Source organism: Oncorhynchus mykiss, chromosome 7 (genome assembly GCF_057628025.1).
Source record: "Oncorhynchus mykiss isolate SJ-2025 chromosome 7, ASM5762802v1, whole genome shotgun sequence".
Classification (NCBI taxonomy): domain Eukaryota; kingdom Metazoa; phylum Chordata; class Actinopteri; order Salmoniformes; family Salmonidae; genus Oncorhynchus; species Oncorhynchus mykiss.
In genome coordinates this window covers 8,332,503-8,354,125 of record NC_143028.1, presented here as the reverse complement: position 1 = coordinate 8,354,125, position 21,623 = coordinate 8,332,503, and the positions used below count along the sequence as shown (strand labels likewise).

At 48.1% G+C, this 21,623-nt stretch overlaps 1 protein-coding gene across 20 annotated transcripts in view; it reads left to right on the top strand.

The window, feature by feature from the left end:
• The window catches only part of mcf2la (mcf.2 cell line derived transforming sequence-like a), a 72,861-nt gene that overhangs the window by 13,478 nt on the left and 37,760 nt on the right, over positions 1–21,623 (top strand). For 14 of the 20 annotated variants that reach the window (XM_090240166.1, XM_090240165.1, XM_090240152.1 and 11 more), the window contains 2 exons: positions 18,204–18,287; positions 21,147–21,261. In XM_090240166.1, the coding sequence (XP_090096292.1) occupies positions 18,212–18,287; positions 21,147–21,261 (191 nt within the window). In that variant the 5' untranslated portion in view covers positions 18,204–18,211. Of the gene's footprint in view, positions 1–5,822; positions 6,049–18,203; positions 18,288–21,146; positions 21,262–21,623 lie in introns of those variants that run through there. The other 6 variants (XM_090240164.1, XM_090240159.1, XM_090240161.1 and 3 more) reach the window with 2 other exon arrangements.

The window sequence follows — 21,623 nt, the reverse complement described above, 5'->3', positions numbered from 1 at the left end:
TCTGTCAGACGCGGGTAAGAGTTCAGTGTTTGTCTTGCTAAGAAGTGGCATGGATAATGGTGTTTTTTTGTCTGTGCCTGATTGGATGCTATCAATGTTTCTTTATGATTGAGCAGGGCGTGTGCAATAGGTGTTACATTAGGTTGATTGAATTGTCTGTGACACGTTCCGATTAATCATTGTCCACCATGAAGGCTTGTCAGATTGGTTTGGCTGTGCTCTCTCTGCCTCTATCCTGTTCTCTTTCTGTTTGTTGTTCCCTCCCTTGTTTTGCCCTTCCATCTTGTCTGCCATCTGTTCTTCCATCCCTCCTTTCCCAAGTTGTCTGTCTTTCAATGTAGTCGTATACTAATCCCCACAGCTGGTAATCCCAGGTGTGTCAGGCTATTAACAGTGTTTTATACATGATGAATGTTGGAAGTATGATTATTTAATCATTATCCCAAATCTGTGTTACGACGCCCAGGTTCCGAGTAAGAAAGCTTGATAAGAACACACACACACACACACACACACACACACAAGCCTGCCTGCCCTGGTAGCACCACTCAGGCTGCTGGTGAGGCGGACGTGACTGGGAGTGGGCAGGAACAAGCAAATTGGCCTTAATGACCGTCTGGCATTCTGAACTGATGCACATAGTGTGACGGAGAAGGATATAGAGATATAGAGAGGTTGAGAAACAGAGAGGCGGAGAAGGATATAGAGATATAGAGAGGTTGAGAAACTGAGAGATGGAGAAGGATAGAGAGATAGAGAGAGGTTGAGAGACGGAGAAGGATATAGGGATATAGAGAGGTTGAGAAACAGAGACGGAGAAGGATATAGAGAGGTTGAGAAACTGAGAGATGGAGAAGGATATAGAGATATAGAGAGGTTGAGAAACAGAGAGACGGAGAAGGATATAGAGATATAGAGAGGTTGAGAAACAGAGAGACGGAGAAGGATATAGGGATATAGAGAGGTTGAGAAACAGAGAGACGGAGAAGGATATAGAGATATAGAGAGGTTGAGAAACAGAGAGACGGAGACAGAGAGTGACCAGCCACTCCCTTCGGTAAACAAATACACATACAGTGTCAGAGAAAGGAAATATGAAAGATTGGTTGTTGTTCTCTTGTACTATAAATTATCTCAAAAGCAACATTTAGTTTTTAGGTGTTTTCCTGTCTGATGGTTTGACAGATAAACTAGAGACAAATCTAATCCTTTATTGACTCAGTGGAGGGTCAATTGTCTTATGAGTCCTACATGTCCCAGTGTTCCCGCTCTAGAAATTCCTCTGAGATCATGTCAGCTCTCAGGTGGCTGTTCTCGTACACATACACAGATCCCACAAGACTTAAGTCACACCTCAATGTTTATTTTCCTGGTAAGTTTATGGGGGAGGGAACAAATGGTGTTTGAATAAAAAGATGGGGAAAGCCCGGCATAAACAGTCAATCAGAGCAGGTAGTCTGGTCCAGTCTCCACCATGCCCCCCCAGACCCACTGTTTCATCTCAGGCCACATGTTTATCGGTTTATCAACCACAACAATGACTTCCTTCAACTGAACAGGCCTGCCAACGGTCAGCACTAATCTCATGTTATCAGTCACGTTATAAATTAAATGTTGATATCAACCGCCGAGATCACGTGGCAAACTCATTTCACGGAGGGCCGAGTGACTGCAGGTTTTCACTCCTCCCTTGTACTTGATTGATTGAGTAAGTAGTAAGGAACTCCCCTCACCTGGTTGTCTAGGTCTTAGTTGAAAGGGAGAAAAACCAAAACATGCAGACACCTGGCCCTCCGTGGAATGAGTTTGACACCTGTGGCCTAAGTACTAAGCTCTGTTGTCAACAAGTTCCGCCCAGACAAAAGCTAGTATGTTTGACCCTTGGATTACTTAAGACAGGTCGATTTCCCTCACCCACAGGACCAGCTTCTGTCTCACACACAAACACACACTTCACAGTTGTCTCAGGGACCGTGGGGACCCCACCCATAACACTAACATCAAGTCATGTTAATAGTACTTGGCTCCAGCTGCTATTAGTCATGTATTTAGTTCCATCAGTCAACAACAGACAATCCATCCTCTATTGTTCAAATGTACACAAACTATTCAGAAGGAAACTGCATCACACAGGTACAAGTGTTGCACGCAATGCAAACAAACCAAGAGCATCGTACCAATAGATTGGTCTACATTGTAGGCATTGACAGAAGCATCTAGTCAAGGGGTGTCAATGTTTACAATTTACAACATAGCAGGCCAGGCATGGGTCACAACTAAGTTGCCTAACAATCTGTTTCTTGGAAATTAAATGTTGACCGGTCTGTTTTGCACCATGCCCTGTCAATAGACGCCTCATGTGTCCCAAAGCAATCCAGCAGCCACAGGAAACTGTCTGTTTATAAACTACCACTTCCTTTCCTAGAGTCAGCATTCAGTGTCACACAGATCACACACTGTCCCTGTCTACTTCCCATCTTCTGCCCTGGATTTCATATCAGTTATCAGGTCAGTATAGATATATGAGATGAGATGCACCCCTACAGTGGGACCATGTGACAGGAAGGCTGTCAGACGTCCCATAATACAGTAGAACAGCTGACAGGCTGAATCTCCATATGCTTCCTGGTTCCTGGGTCTTCTCATAATGGGGACAAATACAGTAACGGCAGTCTATTTTCATCACTACGCCGACAGAGAGACAATGTAAAAGGATTTGGATCAGACACACTTGGTGTGCTTCCCAAGTGGCACCCTATTCCCTTTATAGTGCACTACTTTTGACCCCCTAAATAGGGACTAGGGAGCTATTTGGGATGCAAGCTTGTTTACTCCTGAGTCTGTCCCTGTTGACTGACATCAGATGTGTTTGACTAATTACTGTAGGGCCGGGATTGATGTCTTTCGAAGGTAATTGAAGTGATGCATATTGTACGCATATGCGTAGCAATAACTCCGATAACATAACTCAGATAACATTACCTATGTTATTGGCATGTTAATAATCAAGTTATTATAATGCTGTGTAACAGCAGGTAGATAAGTATTGGGGAAGGGACGGGGAAACGATTGAAAGGGAGGGATGGAGTGGCCCTGGGGCAGAGAGACAGACGGTAACAGGTCAAATGATCCTTTTATATTATCCCATGAAACCACAGTCATTTGTCTGCTGTATTTCTGGGAGCCAGAACCAGCCTGACGAGAGGTTGCTGGTAAAACTCTGTCTCTAGATATATTGGACTGTGGGATGGGACACAGACTGGAGAGAGGGATGGGATGAAACCAATTCATTTTACCATTCTAACCCCATCGTCCCTCATCTCTAATCTCGCAGTCATTTCAGTTTTTACTTTAAATGAAAAACCTAATGCCACCCTGTCTGAATACTGCCTGGGATTATACAACATCCTGTATGTAGAGGGGGTCTCCTAATCTGTTCTGTATTCTATGTGGAAACATGTAGCACTGTCAGATACATGACTTCATCACTAGGTGGCCACCTCATAAAGGACCACAATGACAATATAAATAGAACTAAAGAGGAAGTACATGACTCTGTCCTCTCCACCATGGCCAGACAGACAGTTGTCTCCTATGTCTGGATGGATGGCTGTAGCGTGAGTCGGGGGAGGGGGGTTGATTGTAGAGGTCGACCGATTATGATTTTTCAACGCCGATACCGATTATTGGAGTACCAAAAAAAGCCGATACCGATTAATCAGCCGATTTAAAAATAATTTTTATTTATTTATATATATATATATATATATGTTTTATTTTTTTTTTACATTATTTTATATATTTATTTGTAATAATGACAATTACAACAATACTGAATGAACACTTTTATTTTAACTTAATATAATACATCAATAAAATCTATTTAGCCTCAAGTAGATAATGAAGCATGTTCAATTTGGTTTAAATAATGCAAAAACAAAGTGTTGGAGAAGAAAGTTAAAGTGCAATATGTGCCATGTAAGAAAGCTAACGTTTCAGTTCCTTGCTCAGAACATGAGAACATATGAAAGCTGGTGGTTCCTTTTAACATGAGTCTTCAATATTCCCAGGTAAGACGTTTTAGGTTGTAGTTATTTTAGGAATTATAGGACTATACCATTTACCATTTCTCTCTATACCATTTGTATTTCATATACTTTTGACTATTGGATGTTCTTATAGGCACTTTAGTATTGCCAGTGTAACAGTATAACTTTCGTCCCTCTCCTCGCCCCTACGAACGCATCAAAAACAGCCACCATTTTTCCGCAAATGCGCTTGTTAAATCATCACCCGTTTGGAGAAGTAGGCTGTGATTCGATGATAAATTAACAGGCACCGCATCGATTATATGCAATGCAGGACACACTAGTTAACTACACATGGTTGATGATATTACTAGTTTAACTAGTGATTATGTTAAGATTGATTGTTTTTTATGAGATAAGTTTAATGCTAGCTAGCAACTTACCGTGGCTCCTTGCTGCACTCGCGTAACCGGTAGTCAGCCTGCCACGCAGGCTCCTTGTGGAGTGCGATGTAAGGCAGGTGGTTAGAGCGTTGGACTAGTAATCGGAAGGTTGCAAGATCGAATCCCCGAGCTGACAAGGTACAAATCTGTCATTCTGCCCCTGAACAAGGCAGTTAACCCATCTTTCCTAGGCCGTCATTGAGAATAAGAATGTGTTCTTAACTGACTTGCCTAGTTAAATAAAGATAAAAAATAATAATATTCGGCCACAATCGGTGTCCAAAAATGCAGATTACCGATTGTTATGAAAACTTGAAATCGGCCCTAATGAATCGGCCATTCCGATTAATCGGTCGACCTCTAGTTGATTGCCATGTGTGATGGGATCTGTGTAGTGAGTTGAGGGGATTTCCCACACATAGCTCGTCTGTGTGTAACCATCTCAGCTAGAGTCTCGTATTACTTCCTGAGGAGATTAGCCCACTGCTTCACTATCTCACTAGCTGTGACCCATGAGTCATGCACCAAGTCCGTCTGGACTTTTATGTCAAGGAGAGGCTCAGCAGATAGGACCACCGGCAATTAACACTGACCGTAAACGTTCTGCATTTCACATTTTCTAACAGTTTGCCTCATTGACATTAAAAGAATCAAAACTCTGTAGATCTATGGCTAAGTACACACACACATCACACAGACACAGACTCACACACCACAGAGACACACACACCACACAGACACACAAGGGGGGTCAGGAGACAACAGCTGTGTGAGACTAGAGGTCAATGTCAGGGGTCCAGATCACCTGGTGTCTTCTGAGTGTCTAGAACAGAGCTGGTAAAAGGGAAGACTGGGAGAGAAATCTACAAGCCCCTCCCTTCTTTCTCCCTCTCGCCCCTCTTCACACCCCCCCTTCCCCCTCCCTTCCTCCATCTCTCTCTTTCTCTCTTTCCCCCTCCCTTCCTCCGTCTCTCTTTCTCTCTTTCCCCCTCCCTTCCTCCGTCTCTCTTTCTCTCTTTCCCCCTCCCTTCCTCCGTCTCTCTTTCTCTCTTTCCCCCTCCCTTCCTCCGTCTCTCTCTTTCTCTCTTTCCCCATCCCTTCCTCCGTCTCTCTCTCTCCCCCTGTCTCTCTCTCTTTTCCCCTCTGTCTCTCTCTCTCTCTTTCTCTCTCCCTCTCTCCGTCTCTCTGTGTCTGTCTATTTCTCTCTCTGAGTTGTTTGTTTACGCTCTTTCAGTACCTGGGAGAGAGGGATCATTGGGAGGTGTAATCTGAAACTGAGCCCAGTCTGGCTGAGTGTGTATATGGAGACAGAGGGGGAGGGATGGGGGTGTGGTGTGTGTGTGCGCCGCCCAGTGACGGAGCGTTCAGTGTACGGCTGAAGTCTCAGCACTCAGGCTGTGGAGGAATGGATGGCTGCCGCTCACACGACCGCTTATTCTGAGAGTGTGTGAGTGTCTGTTTGGGAGTGTGTGTGTGTGTTCTCCCGGAGGAGAGGGGGGACAGGATGGCCCTCAACCCAGTGTCCCTGCTCTGCCATGACATCACCAGAATGTGGCTGCAACTCAACTTGATAACAGGTAAGGTGTGTTTGTGTGGCAGGTTTGTGACTGACAGTGCATGTGACAGAATATGGTGCGTGTGCAGCTGTGTGTGTGACTGAACAGTATTGTCAGAGAGGTGAGGAAGTTCTACTTCAGTTTAATGCACATTTTTTTACACTTTATTTTAGCTTTGTTGTCATCTAAATTTGTCCCTCCCTCTTGCAAAAATACTCTATTTGCATAAATGGAAACACTGTAGCAGCAGTTAATTGGTACCTGGTTACTAACAATCTTCAACTACCAATGACTGTGTTTGTTGCCCTGTGCCAAGTAGTCAGGACTAGATTCTAGTAAATGTTCAACAAGAGAATTCAAATGAAAACATTGAATCTGTGCCACGTTGTCATGCCAACATTTTCACTTCATTGACTGTCCATTTATTTGAGAAAACTGTAGCAGTTTGTTTTGTTGTTGTATTTTGCATTGGTTTGAATTGATTCCAAAAGTATTTCAAATCCTTTCTGGGAGCTTAAGGAAGCGTTTTTTCTCAGTATATTCTGCCTTGTCATGAGTTAATATGTTGTCTTAAACACGTGAGTTATAGAAACAAAGAGAGTCGCACACTCCATATATATATATATATATAACCTCACAGTCATTTATTGGGTCAAAAAACACCAACGTTTCGGCATCACTGTGCCTTCTTGAGGGTGGGAGAAGCCCTGAAGGCACAGTTCAGCCGAAACATAAATGACTGGGAGGTTATATATATTTATGGAGTGTGCGACTCTCTTTGTTTCTATAGCTTCCAGTTTATTCACCTTTAGTCAGCACCTCTACATCTCTGGGTGTGCACCAGCTCATGCTTTTTATTAAACACCTGAGTTGACATCGATCAATACGGTGAACCCACTTCCATCTCCTGAACTATTAAGTGCCAAGAGAGGTTTTACAGTACGAGTAAAAACACATCCTAGGAATCTCTTCTTTGGAATGTCTCCTTTTGTCAAACCAAGGGAAAGTTTGACTAGAGGTGTCCTAAAAGAGATGTTCTGTTTCCTTGGAATATCTTGTGTGTGTGTGTGTGTGGTAGTAGCGTGGGACAGTGGAGAGGGTGATGAACAGTGGTGTGTTGTCTGTCTCTTACTTCCATTCAGTAACAGAGATATGCTTGTCGACACACAGAGACTGGTCCGCTGGCCAAGCGGAAAGACATTGTGCCACATTTCCTCCAGTCTCTCAGGGCTAGCCCACAGACACAGGTTTACACTAATGACCAAAAGTGTGTGGACGCCTGCTCGTCAAACATCTCATTCCAAAATCATGTGCATTAATATGGTGTTGGTCCTCCCCTTTGCTGCTATAACAGCCTCCACTCTTCTGGGAAAGCTTTTCACTAGATTTTGGAACATTGATGTGGGGACATGCATTAGGTCGGGCAGTGATGTTGGGCGATTAGGCCTGGCTGACAGTAGGCGTTCCAATTAATTCCAAAGGTATTCGATGGGGTTGAGGTCAGGGCTCTCTGCAGGCCAGTCAAGTTCTTCCACACCGATCTCAACAAACCATTTCTGTATGGACCTCATTTTGTGCACGGGGGCATTGTCATGCTGAAACAGGAAAGGTCCTTCCCCAAACTGTTGCCACAAAGTTGGAACCACAGAATCATCTAGAATGTCATTGTAGGCTGTTGCGTTAAGATTTCCCTTCACTAGAGCTAAGGGGCCAAGCCCAAACAGTTAAAAACAGCCCCAGACCATTATTTCTCCTCCACCAAACCCAGATTAGTCCGTCTGACTGCCAGTTGGTGAAGCGTGATTCGTCACTTCAGAGAACGCGTTTCCACTGCTCCAGAGTCCAATGGCGGCGAGCTTTACACCACTCCAGCTGACGCTTGGTATTGCACATCATGATCTTAGGCTTGTGTGCGGCTGCTCGGCCATGGAAACCCATTTCATGAAGCTCCAGACTAACCGTACTTGTGCTGACGTTGCTTCCAGAGACAGTTTGGAACTCTGTAGTGAGTGTTGCAACCACGGAAAGACGATTATTACACACTTCAGCACTCGGGGGTCCCGTTCTGTGAACTTGTGTGGCCTTCCACTTCACAATAACAGCACTTACAGTTGACCGGGGCAGCTCTAGCAGGGCAGAACTGCCCCCCGAACTGACTTGTTGGAAAGGTGGCATCCTATGAAGGTTCCATGTTGAAAGTCACTGAGTTCTTCAGTAAGGCCATATTACTGCCAATGTTTGTCTATGAAAAGTGCATGGCTGTGTGCCAAATTTTATACACCAGTCAGCAATGGGTGTGGCTGAAATAGCCCGAATCCAGTCATTTGAAGGGGTGTCCACATACTGCTGTGCGTATATATAGTGTAGCTTACAGTGTAGCAGACTAGCCAACATGTTGGCACCTGACGCTCCATGGAAAAAAAGGATTTGACAAAGATTGAACAGTAGCCACATAATGCAGCTCATCATGTAGAAATATTACAGATTTAACCCAGAGATTTATGGGCTGGGCAGAGGGCACCCACACACACAGTGAGCATGCATGGCAACAGGGCAACGGTGGCCGTTTGACCCAGTTGTTACTGTCGTGTGTGTTGTTATCCCCATGGCAGATGGAGACCTGGTAACCCAGACTGTAATACCATAATAGAACTGGGTTCCCCCCCACATACACAATGATACGCACACACACACACACACACACACACAGCTGTGGAACGGCTGTTCATCCCTTACTTGTCCTCTCACTCACACACACAGCTGCCCTTCTTCTTGCCACACCACCACCAACAGTTGGCTCCATCACCAGCTCATACCCACACAGCATGGTGCACCACACAGCATGGCGCTCCACGTCATAACCACACAGCATGGTGCTCCACACAGCATGGTGATCCACACAGCATGGTGCTCCACGTCATACCCACACAGCATGGTGCTCCACGTCATACCCACACAGCATGGTGCTCCACACAGCATGGTGCTCCACGTCATACCCACACAGCATGGTACTCCACACAGCATGGTGCTCCACACCGCATGGTGCTCCACGTCATACCCACACAGCATGGTGCTCCACGTCATACCCACACAGCATGGTGCTCCACACAGCATGGTGCTCCACACAGCATGGTGCTCCACGTCATACCCACACAGCATGGTGCTCCACGTCATACCCACACAGCATGGTGCTCCACGTCATACCCACACAGCATGGTGCTCCACACAGCATGGTGCTCCACGTCATACCCACACAGCATGGCGCTCCACACAGCATGGCGCTCCACGAAGCATGGTGCTCCACACAGCATGGTGCTCCACACAGCATGGTGCTCCACGTCATACCCACACAGCATGGTGCTCCACGTCATACACACACAGCATGGCGCTCCACACAGCATGGTGCTCCACGTCATACCCACACAGCATGGTGCTCCACGTCATACCCACACAGCATGGTGCTCCACGTCATACCCACACAGCATGGTGCTCCACGTCATACACACACAGCATGGCGCTCCACACAGCATGGTGCTCCACGTCATACCCACACAGCATGGTGCTCCACGTCATACCCACACAGCATGGTGCTCCACGTCATACCCACACAGCATGGTGCTCCACGTCATACCCACACAGCATGGTGCTCCACACAGCATGGTGCTCCACGTCATACCCACACAGCATGGCGCTCCACACAGCATGGCGCTCCACACAGCATGGTGCTCCACACAGCATGGTGCTCCACACAGCATGGTGCTCCACGTCATACCCACACAGCATGGTGCTCCACGTCATACCCACACAGCATGGTGCTCCACACAGCATGGTGCTCCACACAGCATGGCGCTCCACACAGCATGGTGCTCCACGTCATACCCACACAGCATGGTGCTCCACACAGCATGGCGCTCCACACAGCATGGCGCCCCACACAGCATGGTGCTCCACACAGCATGGTGCTCCACGTCATACCCACACAGCATGGTGCTCCACACAGCATGGTGCTCCACGTCATACCCACACAGCATGGTGCTCCACACAGCATGGTGCTCCACACAGCATGGTGCTCCACGTCATACCCACACAGCATGGTGCTCCACGTCATACCCACACAGCATGGTGCTCCACGTCATACCCACACAGCATGGTGCTCCACACAGCATGGTGCTCCACGTCATACCCACACAGCATGGCGCTCCACACAGCATGGCGCTCCACGAAGCATGGTGCTCCACACAGCATGGTGCTCCACACAGCATGGTGCTCCACGTCATACCCACACAGCATGGTGCTCCACGTCATACACACACAGCATGGCGCTCCACACAGCATGGTGCTCCACGTCATACCCACACAGCATGGTGCTCCACGTCATACCCACACAGCATGGTGCTCCACGTCATACCCACACAGCATGGTGCTCCACGTCATACCCACACAGCATGGTGCTCCACACAGCATGGTGCTCCACGTCATACCCACACAGCATGGCGCTCCACACAGCATGGCGCTCCACACAGCATGGTGCTCCACACAGCATGGTGCTCCACACAGCATGGTGCTCCACGTCATACCCACACAGCATGGTGCTCCACGTCATACCCACACAGCATGGCGCTCCACACAGCATGGTGCTCCACGTCATACCCACACAGCATGGTGCTCCACGTCATACCCACACAGCATGGCGCTCCACACAGCATGGTGCTCCACACAGCATGGCGCTCCACACAGCATGGTGCTCCACGTCATACCCACACAGCATGGTGCTCCACACAGCATGGCGCTCCACACAGCATGGCGCTCCACACAGCATGGTGCTCCACACAGCATGGCGCTCCACACAGCATGGTGCTCCACACAGCATGGTGCTCCACACAGCATGGCGCTCCACACAGCATGGCGCTCCACACAGCATGGTGCTCCACGTCATACCCACACAGCATGGTGCTCCACACAGCATGGCGCTCCACACAGCATGGTGCTCCACACAGCATGGTGCTCCACGTCATAACCACACAGCATGGTGCTCCACACAGCATGGTGCTCCACACAGCATGGTGCTCCACACAGCATGGTGCTCCACGTCATACCCACACAGCATGGTGCTCCACACAGCATGGTGCTCCACACAGCATGGTGCTCCACGTCATAACCACACAGCATGGTGCTCCACACAGCATGGTGCTCCATGGTGCTCCACACAGCGTGGCGCTCCACACAGCGTGGCGCTCCACACAGCGTGGCGCTCCACACAGCGTGGCGCTCCACACAGCGTGGCGCTCCACACAGCCTGGCGCTCCACACAGCCTGGCGCTCCACACAGCCTGGCGCTCCACACAGCATGGTGCGCCACGTCACACACACACACACGCATACTTCCACATCCCCAATACAATCTGTTGCCTTTCAGTCCACATACCAAGACTGCCCTGCCCACCCTGCCCAAACACCACATACCACAACAACACATGAAATTACTGCATGGACCAGCGAACAGAGGGGTTAGCTGTAGGGGTTAAATAAAGGGGAGGGGAAGGGAGGGGTTAGGGTCTAGGGGTTAATGTCAGACTGGGTGATTATACTGTATTTTTCAAGGGGCGACATCAAGGACTGTACCACCTGTGATAGTGACTTTGTCCTTCAGACCAGACGTGTAAAGGCAAGGAGGTCTTTCCAGGCTGCTAACATGTGTTTTACTGCCGGCTGCTTGTGGGAACATGATGACCGAACAAAGAGAGATTCATGGGACAGGAGAGGGAGTAGCACTCTGTGTAGCACAGAGGCATGGTAACTACCATGTTGGTGCATGTGTGAACCTTTGTGTCAGTGGGGTCACACGATCATGTGAAAGGAATGTCATGACTGGAGTGAAAATGCATTGTAAACTATTCAACAAAAACTGTTGGTCGGATCTTTTGTTCGATAAAACGCATAGAAGGAACGTGGAGAGAGAGGTCTCTGTAGAATCTCCTTTACTGGAAAGAACTGTGTAGTTGTCTTCCCAGTCCCCACAGCTCAACTAGACCCATGTCTCCACATTAACAATGTAGGCATTAGTAATAGAACCCTGGCCTCCTTTCAATGGAGTATCTCCCTCCTCCTTTTCCCCTTTCCTCTCCCTCCTCCTTTTCCCCTTTTCTCTCCCTCCTCCTTTTCCCCTTTCCTCCCCCTCCTCCTTTTCCCCCTTTCCTCTCCCTCCTCCTTTTCCCCTTTCCTCTCCCTCCTCCTTTTCCCCTTTCCTCTCCCTCCTCCTTTTCCCCTTTTCTCTCCCTCCTCCTTTTCCCCTTTTCTCTCCCTCCTCCTTTTCCCCTTTTCTCTCCCTCCTCCTTTTCCCCTTTCCTCCCCCTCCTCCTTTTCCCCCTTTCCTCTCCCTCCTCCTTTTCCCCCTTTCCTCTCCCTCCTCCTTTTCCCCCTTTCCTCTCCTTCCTCCTTTTCCCCTTTCCTCTCCCTCCTCCTTTTCCCCTTTCCTCTCCCTCCTCCTTTTCCCCTTTTCTCCCCCTCCTCCTTTTTCCCTTTCCTCTCCCTCCTCCTTTTTCCCCTTTCCTCTCCCTCCTCCTTTTCCCCTTTCCTCTCCCTCCTCCTTTTTCCCCTTTCCTCTCCCTCCTCCTTTTCCCCCTTTTCTCCCCCTCCTCCTTTTTCCACTTTCCTCTCCCTCCTCCTTTTTCCACTTTCCTCTCCCTCCTCCTTTTTCCCCTTTCCTCTCCCTCCTCCTTTTTCCACTTTCCTCTCCCTCCTCCTTTTTCCCCTTTCCTCTCCCTCCTCCTTTTCCCCTTTTCTCCCCTCATCTCCTTTTTTTCCCTTTCCTCTCCTCTCCCTCCTCCTTTTCCCCCTTTTCTCCCCCTCCTCCTTTTTTCCCTTTCCTCTCCTCTCCCTCCTCCTTTTTCCCCTTTTCTCTCCCTCCTCCTCTTTCACATTTCTCCCCCTTTTCTCTGCGCTATCATCCATCCAGATCTGAGCTGTAACTTGTTAGGTTATACAATAGTTAACTGACAAGAAGGAATATGGCAAGATATACAACCTTACATGATAGAAATGTGTTGCATAGAGTAGAAATTATTCTGTCTAATTTCAGGTTAGCTCTATCCTCACATTGTAAACCTTGACCTTCACTGATTAAGCCCCTGACCTGATTGTGAATGAGTGGAGAGGTGGCGGGGGGTGGGCAGCATTCTTGGCCCCCATCAACCTCAAAACGTGGGGCCTGTGTTGGCCTGGTTGGGAGGAAGTTGGGGGTGTTGTGTGGTTTTGTGCTGCTTAAGAGTTCCCTAGCTGGCACAGGCCTGTTTTGGTGGCTTTTCTCCGGGTCTCAGTTGGAGCGCTCACAGACCACAGGGACGAGACTGAACACATCTCTACACATCATATACAATGCACTCGGTGAGGAGGGTAGGGCCCTTAGTTCTCAATGGAACTGAATGGGTTAGAGACGTTCCTTACCTCTAATACCAGGAAGAAAGAGGGGAAAACACAGAGCGAGAAGTACTACAAGGTCTATTTTTAGAAGACATGTTTAAGTTAGATGTATTGGAGAATTAGAAATATATACTCACACACATCCTTTGCTCTGTGGCAGCTTCTCTCTAGGGAGGGGGGGGGGGGGCGTTAATCGAGAGAGTGGGTTTCTGGGTTTGGGCCAAAGTGTTATCCTAACCATGCTATTAAATTAACTATGTTAGACTGAGCTGTTACCTACCACGCAGGGCTGTTAGACTGAGCTGTTACCTACCACGCAGGGCTGTTAGACTGAGCTGTTACCTACCACCCAGGGCTGTTAGACTGAGCTGTTACCTACCACCCAGGGCTTTAAGACTGAGCTGTTACCTACCACCCAGGGCTGTAGTAAGACTGAGCTGTTACCTACCACCCAGGGATGTTAGACTGAGCTGTTACCTACCACCCAGGGCTGTTAGACTGAGCTGTTACCTACCACCCAGGGCTTTAAGACTGAGCTGTTACCTACCACCCAGGGCTGTAAGACTGAGCTGTTACCTACCACCCAGGGCTGTAGTAAGACTGAGCTGTTACCTACCACCCAGGGCTGTAAGACTGAGCTGTTACCTACCACGCAGGGCTGTTAGACTGAGCTGTTACCTACCACCCAGGGCTGTTAGACTGAGCTGTTACCTACCACCCAGAGCTTTAAGACTGAGCTGTTACCTACCACCCAGGGCTGTAGTAAGACTGAGCTGTTACCTACCACCCAGGGATGTTAGACTGAGCTGTTACCTACCACCCAGGGCTGTAAGACTGAGCTGTTACCTACCACCCAGGGCTTTAAGACTGAGCTGTTACCTACCACCCAGGGCTGTAAGACTGAGCTGTTACCTACCACCCAGGGCTGTAGTAAGACTGAGCTGTTACCTACCACCCAGGGATGTTAGACTGAGCTGTTACCTACCACCCAGGGCTGTAAGACTGAGCTGTTACCTACCACGCAGGGCTGTTAGACTGAGCTGTTACCTACCACGCAGGGCTGTAAGACTGAGCTGTTTCCTACCACCCAGGGCTGTTAGACTGAGTTGTTACCTACCACCCAGGGCTGTTCGACTGAGCTGTTACCTACCACCCAGGGCTGTAAGACTGAGCTGTTACCTACCAGCCAGGGCTGTAAGACTGAGCTGTTACCTACCAGCCAGGGCTGTAAGACTGAGCTGTTACCTACCACCCATGGTTGTTAGACTGAGCTGTTACCTACCACCCAGGGCTGTAGTAAGACTGAGCTGTTACCTACCACCCAGGGCTGTAGTAAGACTGAGCTGTTACCTACCACGCAGGGCTGTTAGACTGAGCTGTTACCTACCACGCAGGGCTGTAAGACTGAGCTGTTACCTACCACCCAGGGCTGTTCGACTGAGCTGTTACCTACCACCCAGGGCTGTAAGACTGAGCTGTTACCTACCAGCCAGGGCTGTAAGACTGAGCTGTTACCTACCAGCCAGGGCTGTAAGACTGAGCTGTTACCTACCACCCATGGCTGTAAGACTGAGCTGTTACCTACCACCCAGGGCTGTAGTAAGACTGAGCTGTTACCTACCACCCAGGGCTGTAGTAAGACTGAGCTGTTACCTACCACGCAGGGCTGTTAGACTGAGCTGTTACCTACCACGCAGGGCTGTAAGACTGAGCTGTTACCTACCACCCAGGGCTGTTAGACTGAGCTGTTACCTACAACCCAGGGCTGTAGTAAGACTGAGCTGTTACCTACCACCCAGGGCTGTAGTAAGACTGAGCTGTTACCTACCACCCAGGGCTGTAAGACTGAGCTGTTACCTACCACGCAGGGCTGTTAGACTGAGCTGTTACCTACCACCCAGGGCTGTTAGACTGAGCTGTTACCTACCACGCAGGGCTGTTAGACTGAGCTGTTACCTACCACCCAGGGCTGTTAGACTGAGCTGTTACCTACCACCCAGGGCTGTTAGACTGAGTTGTTACCTACCACCCAGGGCTGCCTGTCCACCTGTCCTGATGCATTACACCAACATCAGACTGAATACTGACAGTGACTGCCAGCATGCATGTCTATGGTTCTAGAATAGACTGCATTAGTGTTTCTCAACCTTGATCCCTATGGACCCACTCACTGTGTGGATGCTAGTCTTCCCGGCTCCAGCTGGTTGGAGTTAGCTAAGCCTGACAGGTTGACGTCACCTTCCCTGAGACCTGAAGTCAGTCCCTCCTGAAAGGTGACCACAGGGTTTTCTGGTTTATACTGATGATGGTTGATTGGGGAGAGCATGGTATAAAAAACAAACGGGTACATAAGCATTAGTTAGAAACAATTGAGCATCATTGCAAATAGTTTTTATTAAAATGAGTTAAGAATAGAGAGAAATAAAGTATTTTTTTAAGCTCACCTTGGCAGTGGCGATTTTAGCATGTAAATCTTGGTGGGGCAAACTCAAGAAAAAAAATATATGCATGCCAGCAAAGCCACACTACACAACGCTAAACAATACATTAATGGCACTATAACGGTGACAAACGGTGCCCACAAACTGTTAGGGCCTACATAAAGCTGTCCCAACAGAAGAGCTTTCTTTTCAGCACCAAGTAGTGAATCCTTACCACCAATACACCTGGCTATCAGCGAAGCCTTGTCTGGCAGCAAAACAGTTCATTCAGCCTCATTTACTGCCTCTTTAAAAAAACATAGCTGATATGGCTGACATGCTTAAACAAATGTGGTTTCTATTGACAATTGAGATGTACAAATGGGACGACGAGCGGATAGGAGGCCATCCGTAATTTCTATTAAGACATTAATGACCGAGCTAGGACAGCCATAGTCAATATAACTATTTGTTCAGCACTTTTGAAATGGACAGCGACAGAATTCAGAACATGGGCTGTTCTTACAGTATTATCCCTGTACACCAAGTCAGAACCGTAGGATAAATAAAGGAGGCACATAAGCAGACAGTGAAAGCTCTTACAATATTCGACGATTACATTTCTCTAAAGCAGGTTATAGGCTACATGTGCACCACCAAGTCAGAACAGTACGCTGAATTATGACGGGGGAAAGGAACAAATGATTAGAGTGAGGCACATGGGCTACTAACAGCTTACGACACAACATACACTTACTATTACTTTCTTAGCTACAGTATACATATCTCCTTGGCATATTACATCCTTTATGCAGCAGCATATAAGACATTTTTGGACCTTGTTGTGCTGTGCTCACTTGAACAGGAAGGTGGTGCGGCGGCCCTTCGTGGGCAAATTTTGTCATCAAACTTTGTCATCAAAGTCTGGCATTCTCTGGATTTGTGGTGCATTCAAGACAACTGGGAACTCAGAAAAACACAAGGTTGAATCATGACATCAGTGATCTTCAGGTCGGAGCTCAAGAAAGATTCTCGAGTTCCTGACTTGGAATTCTTGTTGTATGACCGTATTTTCCCAGTCGGAGCTAGTTTTGTTCAGAGTTCCCAGTTGTCTTGAACTCACTGAAGTCTCCCATTTCCCAGTTCTGAGTTTCCAGTTGTTTTGAACCGCCAGAAGTCATGTTGGATTGACAGTATGGCCAATGTATTCAACCATGGTGTTGAATGTTTATCCTTTTAAGCTTGGAAAAGAGACCCTTAATCCCAGACTTGGACCACACGCCCACTCGTCTGACTAGCAGGCTAGTGATTGCTTTGCAACACTTGCAGTTAGCCACTGATTCCTTCCAAACTACTCATTGTTGAATTTGTGATTTCCAACTTGTTGTGTAATGTTCATGACCGATGAGCACCGATACGTTTTATCTATAATTTCTCTTCATATGACAAGGATTGAAAAGGATTTGCCAGTAGATTGTCGACTTGATTAGTCATCTATGAACATCTTGGCCATGTTCTGTTATAATCTCCACCCCTCAGCCTGGTTCCTCTCTAGGTATCTTCCTAGGTTCGGGCCTTTCTAGGGAGTTTTTCCGAGCCACCGTGCTTTTACATCTGCTTGCTGCTTCGGGTTTACAATAATAGATGACAGGTACAGTAACATACAGTATTTACAATAATAGATGACAGGTAAAGTAACATACAGTATTTACAACAATACTCTCTCTGCCTCTCCCCCTCCTCTCAGCCTCTTCCCGCAGCCTCTCCCCTCTCTCCTCCTCCCCTCTCTACTCCTCTCCTCAGCCTCACCTCCCGCACTCTCTTCCTCACTGAGACTGGGGCTGAAAGTTGGAGAAGGGGGGGGATTTGGGGAGACTTCTCCTTGAGAAGTGGGTCAGTGGAGTCTCTGCTCCTCTCTCTCTCTGTCATGTCATTCCAGGTGCTCTGTGTGACTAATACTATGTTCTATTATTGTAAATACTGTATGTTACAGTATTTACAGCTCAGTCTTACGCCCAGGGCTGTAAGACTGAGCTGTATGTTACTGTAACTGTCATCTATTGTTGTAAATACTGTATGTTACTGTAACTGTCATCTATTGTTGTAAATACTGTATGTTACTGTATCTGTTGTTGTAAATACTGTATGTTACTGTAACTGTCATCTATTGTTGTAAATACTGTATGTTACTGTATCTGTTGTTGTAAATACTGTATGTTACTGTAACTGTCATCTATTGTTGTAAATACTGTATGTTACTGTATCTGTCATCTATTGTTGTAAATACTATATGTTACTGTAACTGTAGTTGATGTTTTTTTGTCTCTTATCTTCCAGATGACATCATGCAGCAGGAGAGTGATCGTCTGTTTGCTGCAGACATCGATCCTGACCTCAGGAAACGGTTTGCTTTCCTCTCAGGTCAGTCTTTTTCTTTTCCCTCCATCGCTCCCTCCTTCATAGTTACCTCTCATAGTGGTTCAATCCCAAACATCCGAGTGAGCCAATCCCAACGCTATGCCAAAGCCCTTGAAGATCTCCCTTCACAGATGGAAAAATCTTTAGCAATATGGCAGAAGCTAGTAACCGTGAACCATCCCCAAAGCTGACACAGCCACTGATGGAGCAACAATCATATCACACTGTATGAGTGAAGTAGCTGAGTGAAGTAGCTGAGTGAAGTAGCTGGCCTAAACATCAAAACAGAATCCGTCAGCATTTTCCTATTTATAAAAGTACAGGAATAGCACTCTGGCTGCCAGATAGAGTACAGCAGTGTTGTTCAAACTGATTTCTGTTGTATGACTTAACTAAATGACTTAACTAAATGACTTTTGCAACGATTTGACCTTTGGGGGAAAACTGAGGAAAACCGTTCTACACCAGACCCATATTTCCAAAGAGTTGGGCCAACTCAGTTTGTTCCGTTACTACGGCGATGCCAACCCAGATAGGGCCCCACGTCGGGTTACCACGGATAATAACGGCATGGAGACGGCCCGTGACTAATTAATCGACACGGCGATCCACTTGGCAACCTGGCCCGGCAACGGTTGGAAGAGCCAAGTGTGTGTGTGGCACTATGTGCTGCTGTGATTGGCTGCTGAGTGTGTGACTGAATTTAACACTCCACCCGTTGAGAGCGAGAGTGTGTGTCTGTGTGTCTGTGTGTGTGTGTGTGTGTGTCTAACTGAATTTCACGAGCTTCAGTTCCTTCAGTTCCTTGTTTGTCTTCACATCTCTCTGTCAGTGTGGTTAATAACTCCGTGGTTGCCAGGGGTGGTGTGTGTGTGTGTGTGTGTGTGTGTGTGTGTGTTCATGACAGCTGCCCACCCTCTGATGAGTAGTCACATGAGCACACAGCTGATGAAGATGATCCTTGGTCTAGTTCTAATTCATACTTCTAAGCTACAGCCTTGGTACGCCACTAGAATGACTCCAAGCCCAGCGGATGAGAGTGTGACACAGCGCTACTGTTTTAGCTGTGTCATTAAAGACTCCTGCTGTAGGCCTCCCGGGTGGTGCAGTGGGTAAGGGTGCTGTACTGCAGCGCCAGCTGTGCCACCAGAGACTCTGGGTGCCCGTACGGGCTCGGGAGAGATGTGTCCTCCGATAGAGCCCAGGCTCTGTCGTAACCGGCCGCGACCGGGAGGTCCGTGGGGCGACGCACAATTGGCCTAGCGTCGTCCGGGTTAGGGAGGGGTTGGACGGTAGGGATTTCCTTGTCTCATCGCGCACCAGCAACTCCTGTGGCGTGCCGGGCGCAGTGCGAGCTAACACAGGTTGCCAGGTGTTTCCTCCGACACATTGGTGCGGCTGGCTTCCGGGTTGGATGCGCGCTGTGTTAAGAAGCAGTGGCTTGGTTGGGTTGTGTATCGGAGGACACATCTCTCCCGAGCCCGTACGGGAGGTGTAGCGATGAGACAAGGTAGTAGCTACTAAACAATTGAATACCACGAAATTAGGGAGAAAGAGGGGTATTTTATTATTTTTTTTATTAAAAAGACTCCTGCTTCCCGGTTCTCTCTGTTTGTCCTCTCCCCTGGAGGTTGTCTGTGTCTCCAGGCCTTGTTTTGTGTTGTAATCATTAACCTGGTCCTCTAGTTGCCTACTCAGGCAGGTGTCTGCCTGACACACATACACACATAGTGCCAGATGGATCAGGGCACAGTGCTCTGGTTCTGCTCTAGTCATCTGGTACCAGATGGATCAGGGCACAGTGCTCTGGTTCTGCTCTAGTCATCTGGTACCAGATGGATCAGGGCACAGTGCTCTGGTTCTGCTCTAGTCGTCTGTTACCAGATGGATCAGGGCACAGTGCTCTGGTTCTACTCTAGTGGCACGGCTGGTACCAGATGGATTAGGGCACAGTGCTCTGGTTCTGCTCTAGTGGCACGGCTGGTACCATATGGATCAGGGCGCAGTGCTCTGGTTCTGCTCTAGTGACACGGCTGGTACCAGATGGATCAGGGCGCAGTGCTCTGGTTCTGCTCTAGTGACACGGCTGGTGCCAGATGGATCAGGGCACAGCGCTCTGGTTCTGCTCTAATGACACGGCTGGTGCCAGATGGATCAGGGCACAGCGCTCTGGTTCTGCTCTAGTGACACGGCTGGTGCCAGATGGATCAGGGCACAGTGCTCTGGTTCTGCTCTAGTGACACGGCTGGTGCCAGATGGATCAGGGCACAGTGCTCTGGTTCTGCTATAGTGACACGGCCGGTACCAGATTCACACAGACCGCCTGTCTCTTTGTCTCTACTCACCACATTTCTCATTCCCTGTACCCTCCTCTAGCACTAAATCAAGTCAAATTTGATTTGTCACAGGCGCCGAATACAACGGGTGTAGGCTTTGCCGTGAAACGCTTACTCGCGAGTCCTTTCCCGACAACGCAGAGTTAAAAAGGAAGAATAAAAATATAAAATACTATTATTGCAGCTTGCAGAGCCGCAGTAACACCAGGCTTTGTGAGAGAAGACAGATCCTATATCTCATCCTCTAATCTCCCCCTCCCCCACTCAGACCGTCACATGATTCCTCCGGGTCAATGGTCCTCAAAACCTCTCCTCGGGGACCCCCAGACGTTTCACAAAGGGCTTGATGATTAGCTGACAAGTTGAATCCGGTTTGCTAACTGTGGAATAGTTAAAATACATGGAACAGCTGAGGGTCCCCAAGGAGAGGCTGGAACCGCTGCTCTGTGTGTTCATTCCACTGGGAATGGCCTTGTTGAACAAATGTAATCAATTAATCAATCAAACGTCCCCATTTCTTTCCCAGGGGGCCGAGCTGAGAACGGAAGTCCCATCATCGTGTTCCCAGAATTCCCTGCGTTTGGCGAGCTCCAGGAGGAAGAGTTCCACAACGTGCTGACCTACCTGACCAGTGTGCCCAGGTGACACTCACACACACACACACACACACAATGCATTGCACACTCTGATGCTTGAACTTGTCATTACTTTGTATAGTTGAGGAAGTGGTGTGGTAACAATGCCTACCAGCAGATGTCAGTGTAGAACTATTTTCACAGTTCCTTTGTCTGAACAGAACAATGAATCTCCCTACAACAAAGTGAACTTGTCTTATGCAGGACTGTATCTTAACCATTATAGTTGGCATCTCTATTACACCTCAACGTTGCTGCAACTGGTACATGTGGTGTATGTCCTGGTACATGTGGTGTATGTCCTGGTATATGTGGTGTATGTCCTGGTACACGTGGTGTATGTCCTGGTACACGGTACACGTGGTGTA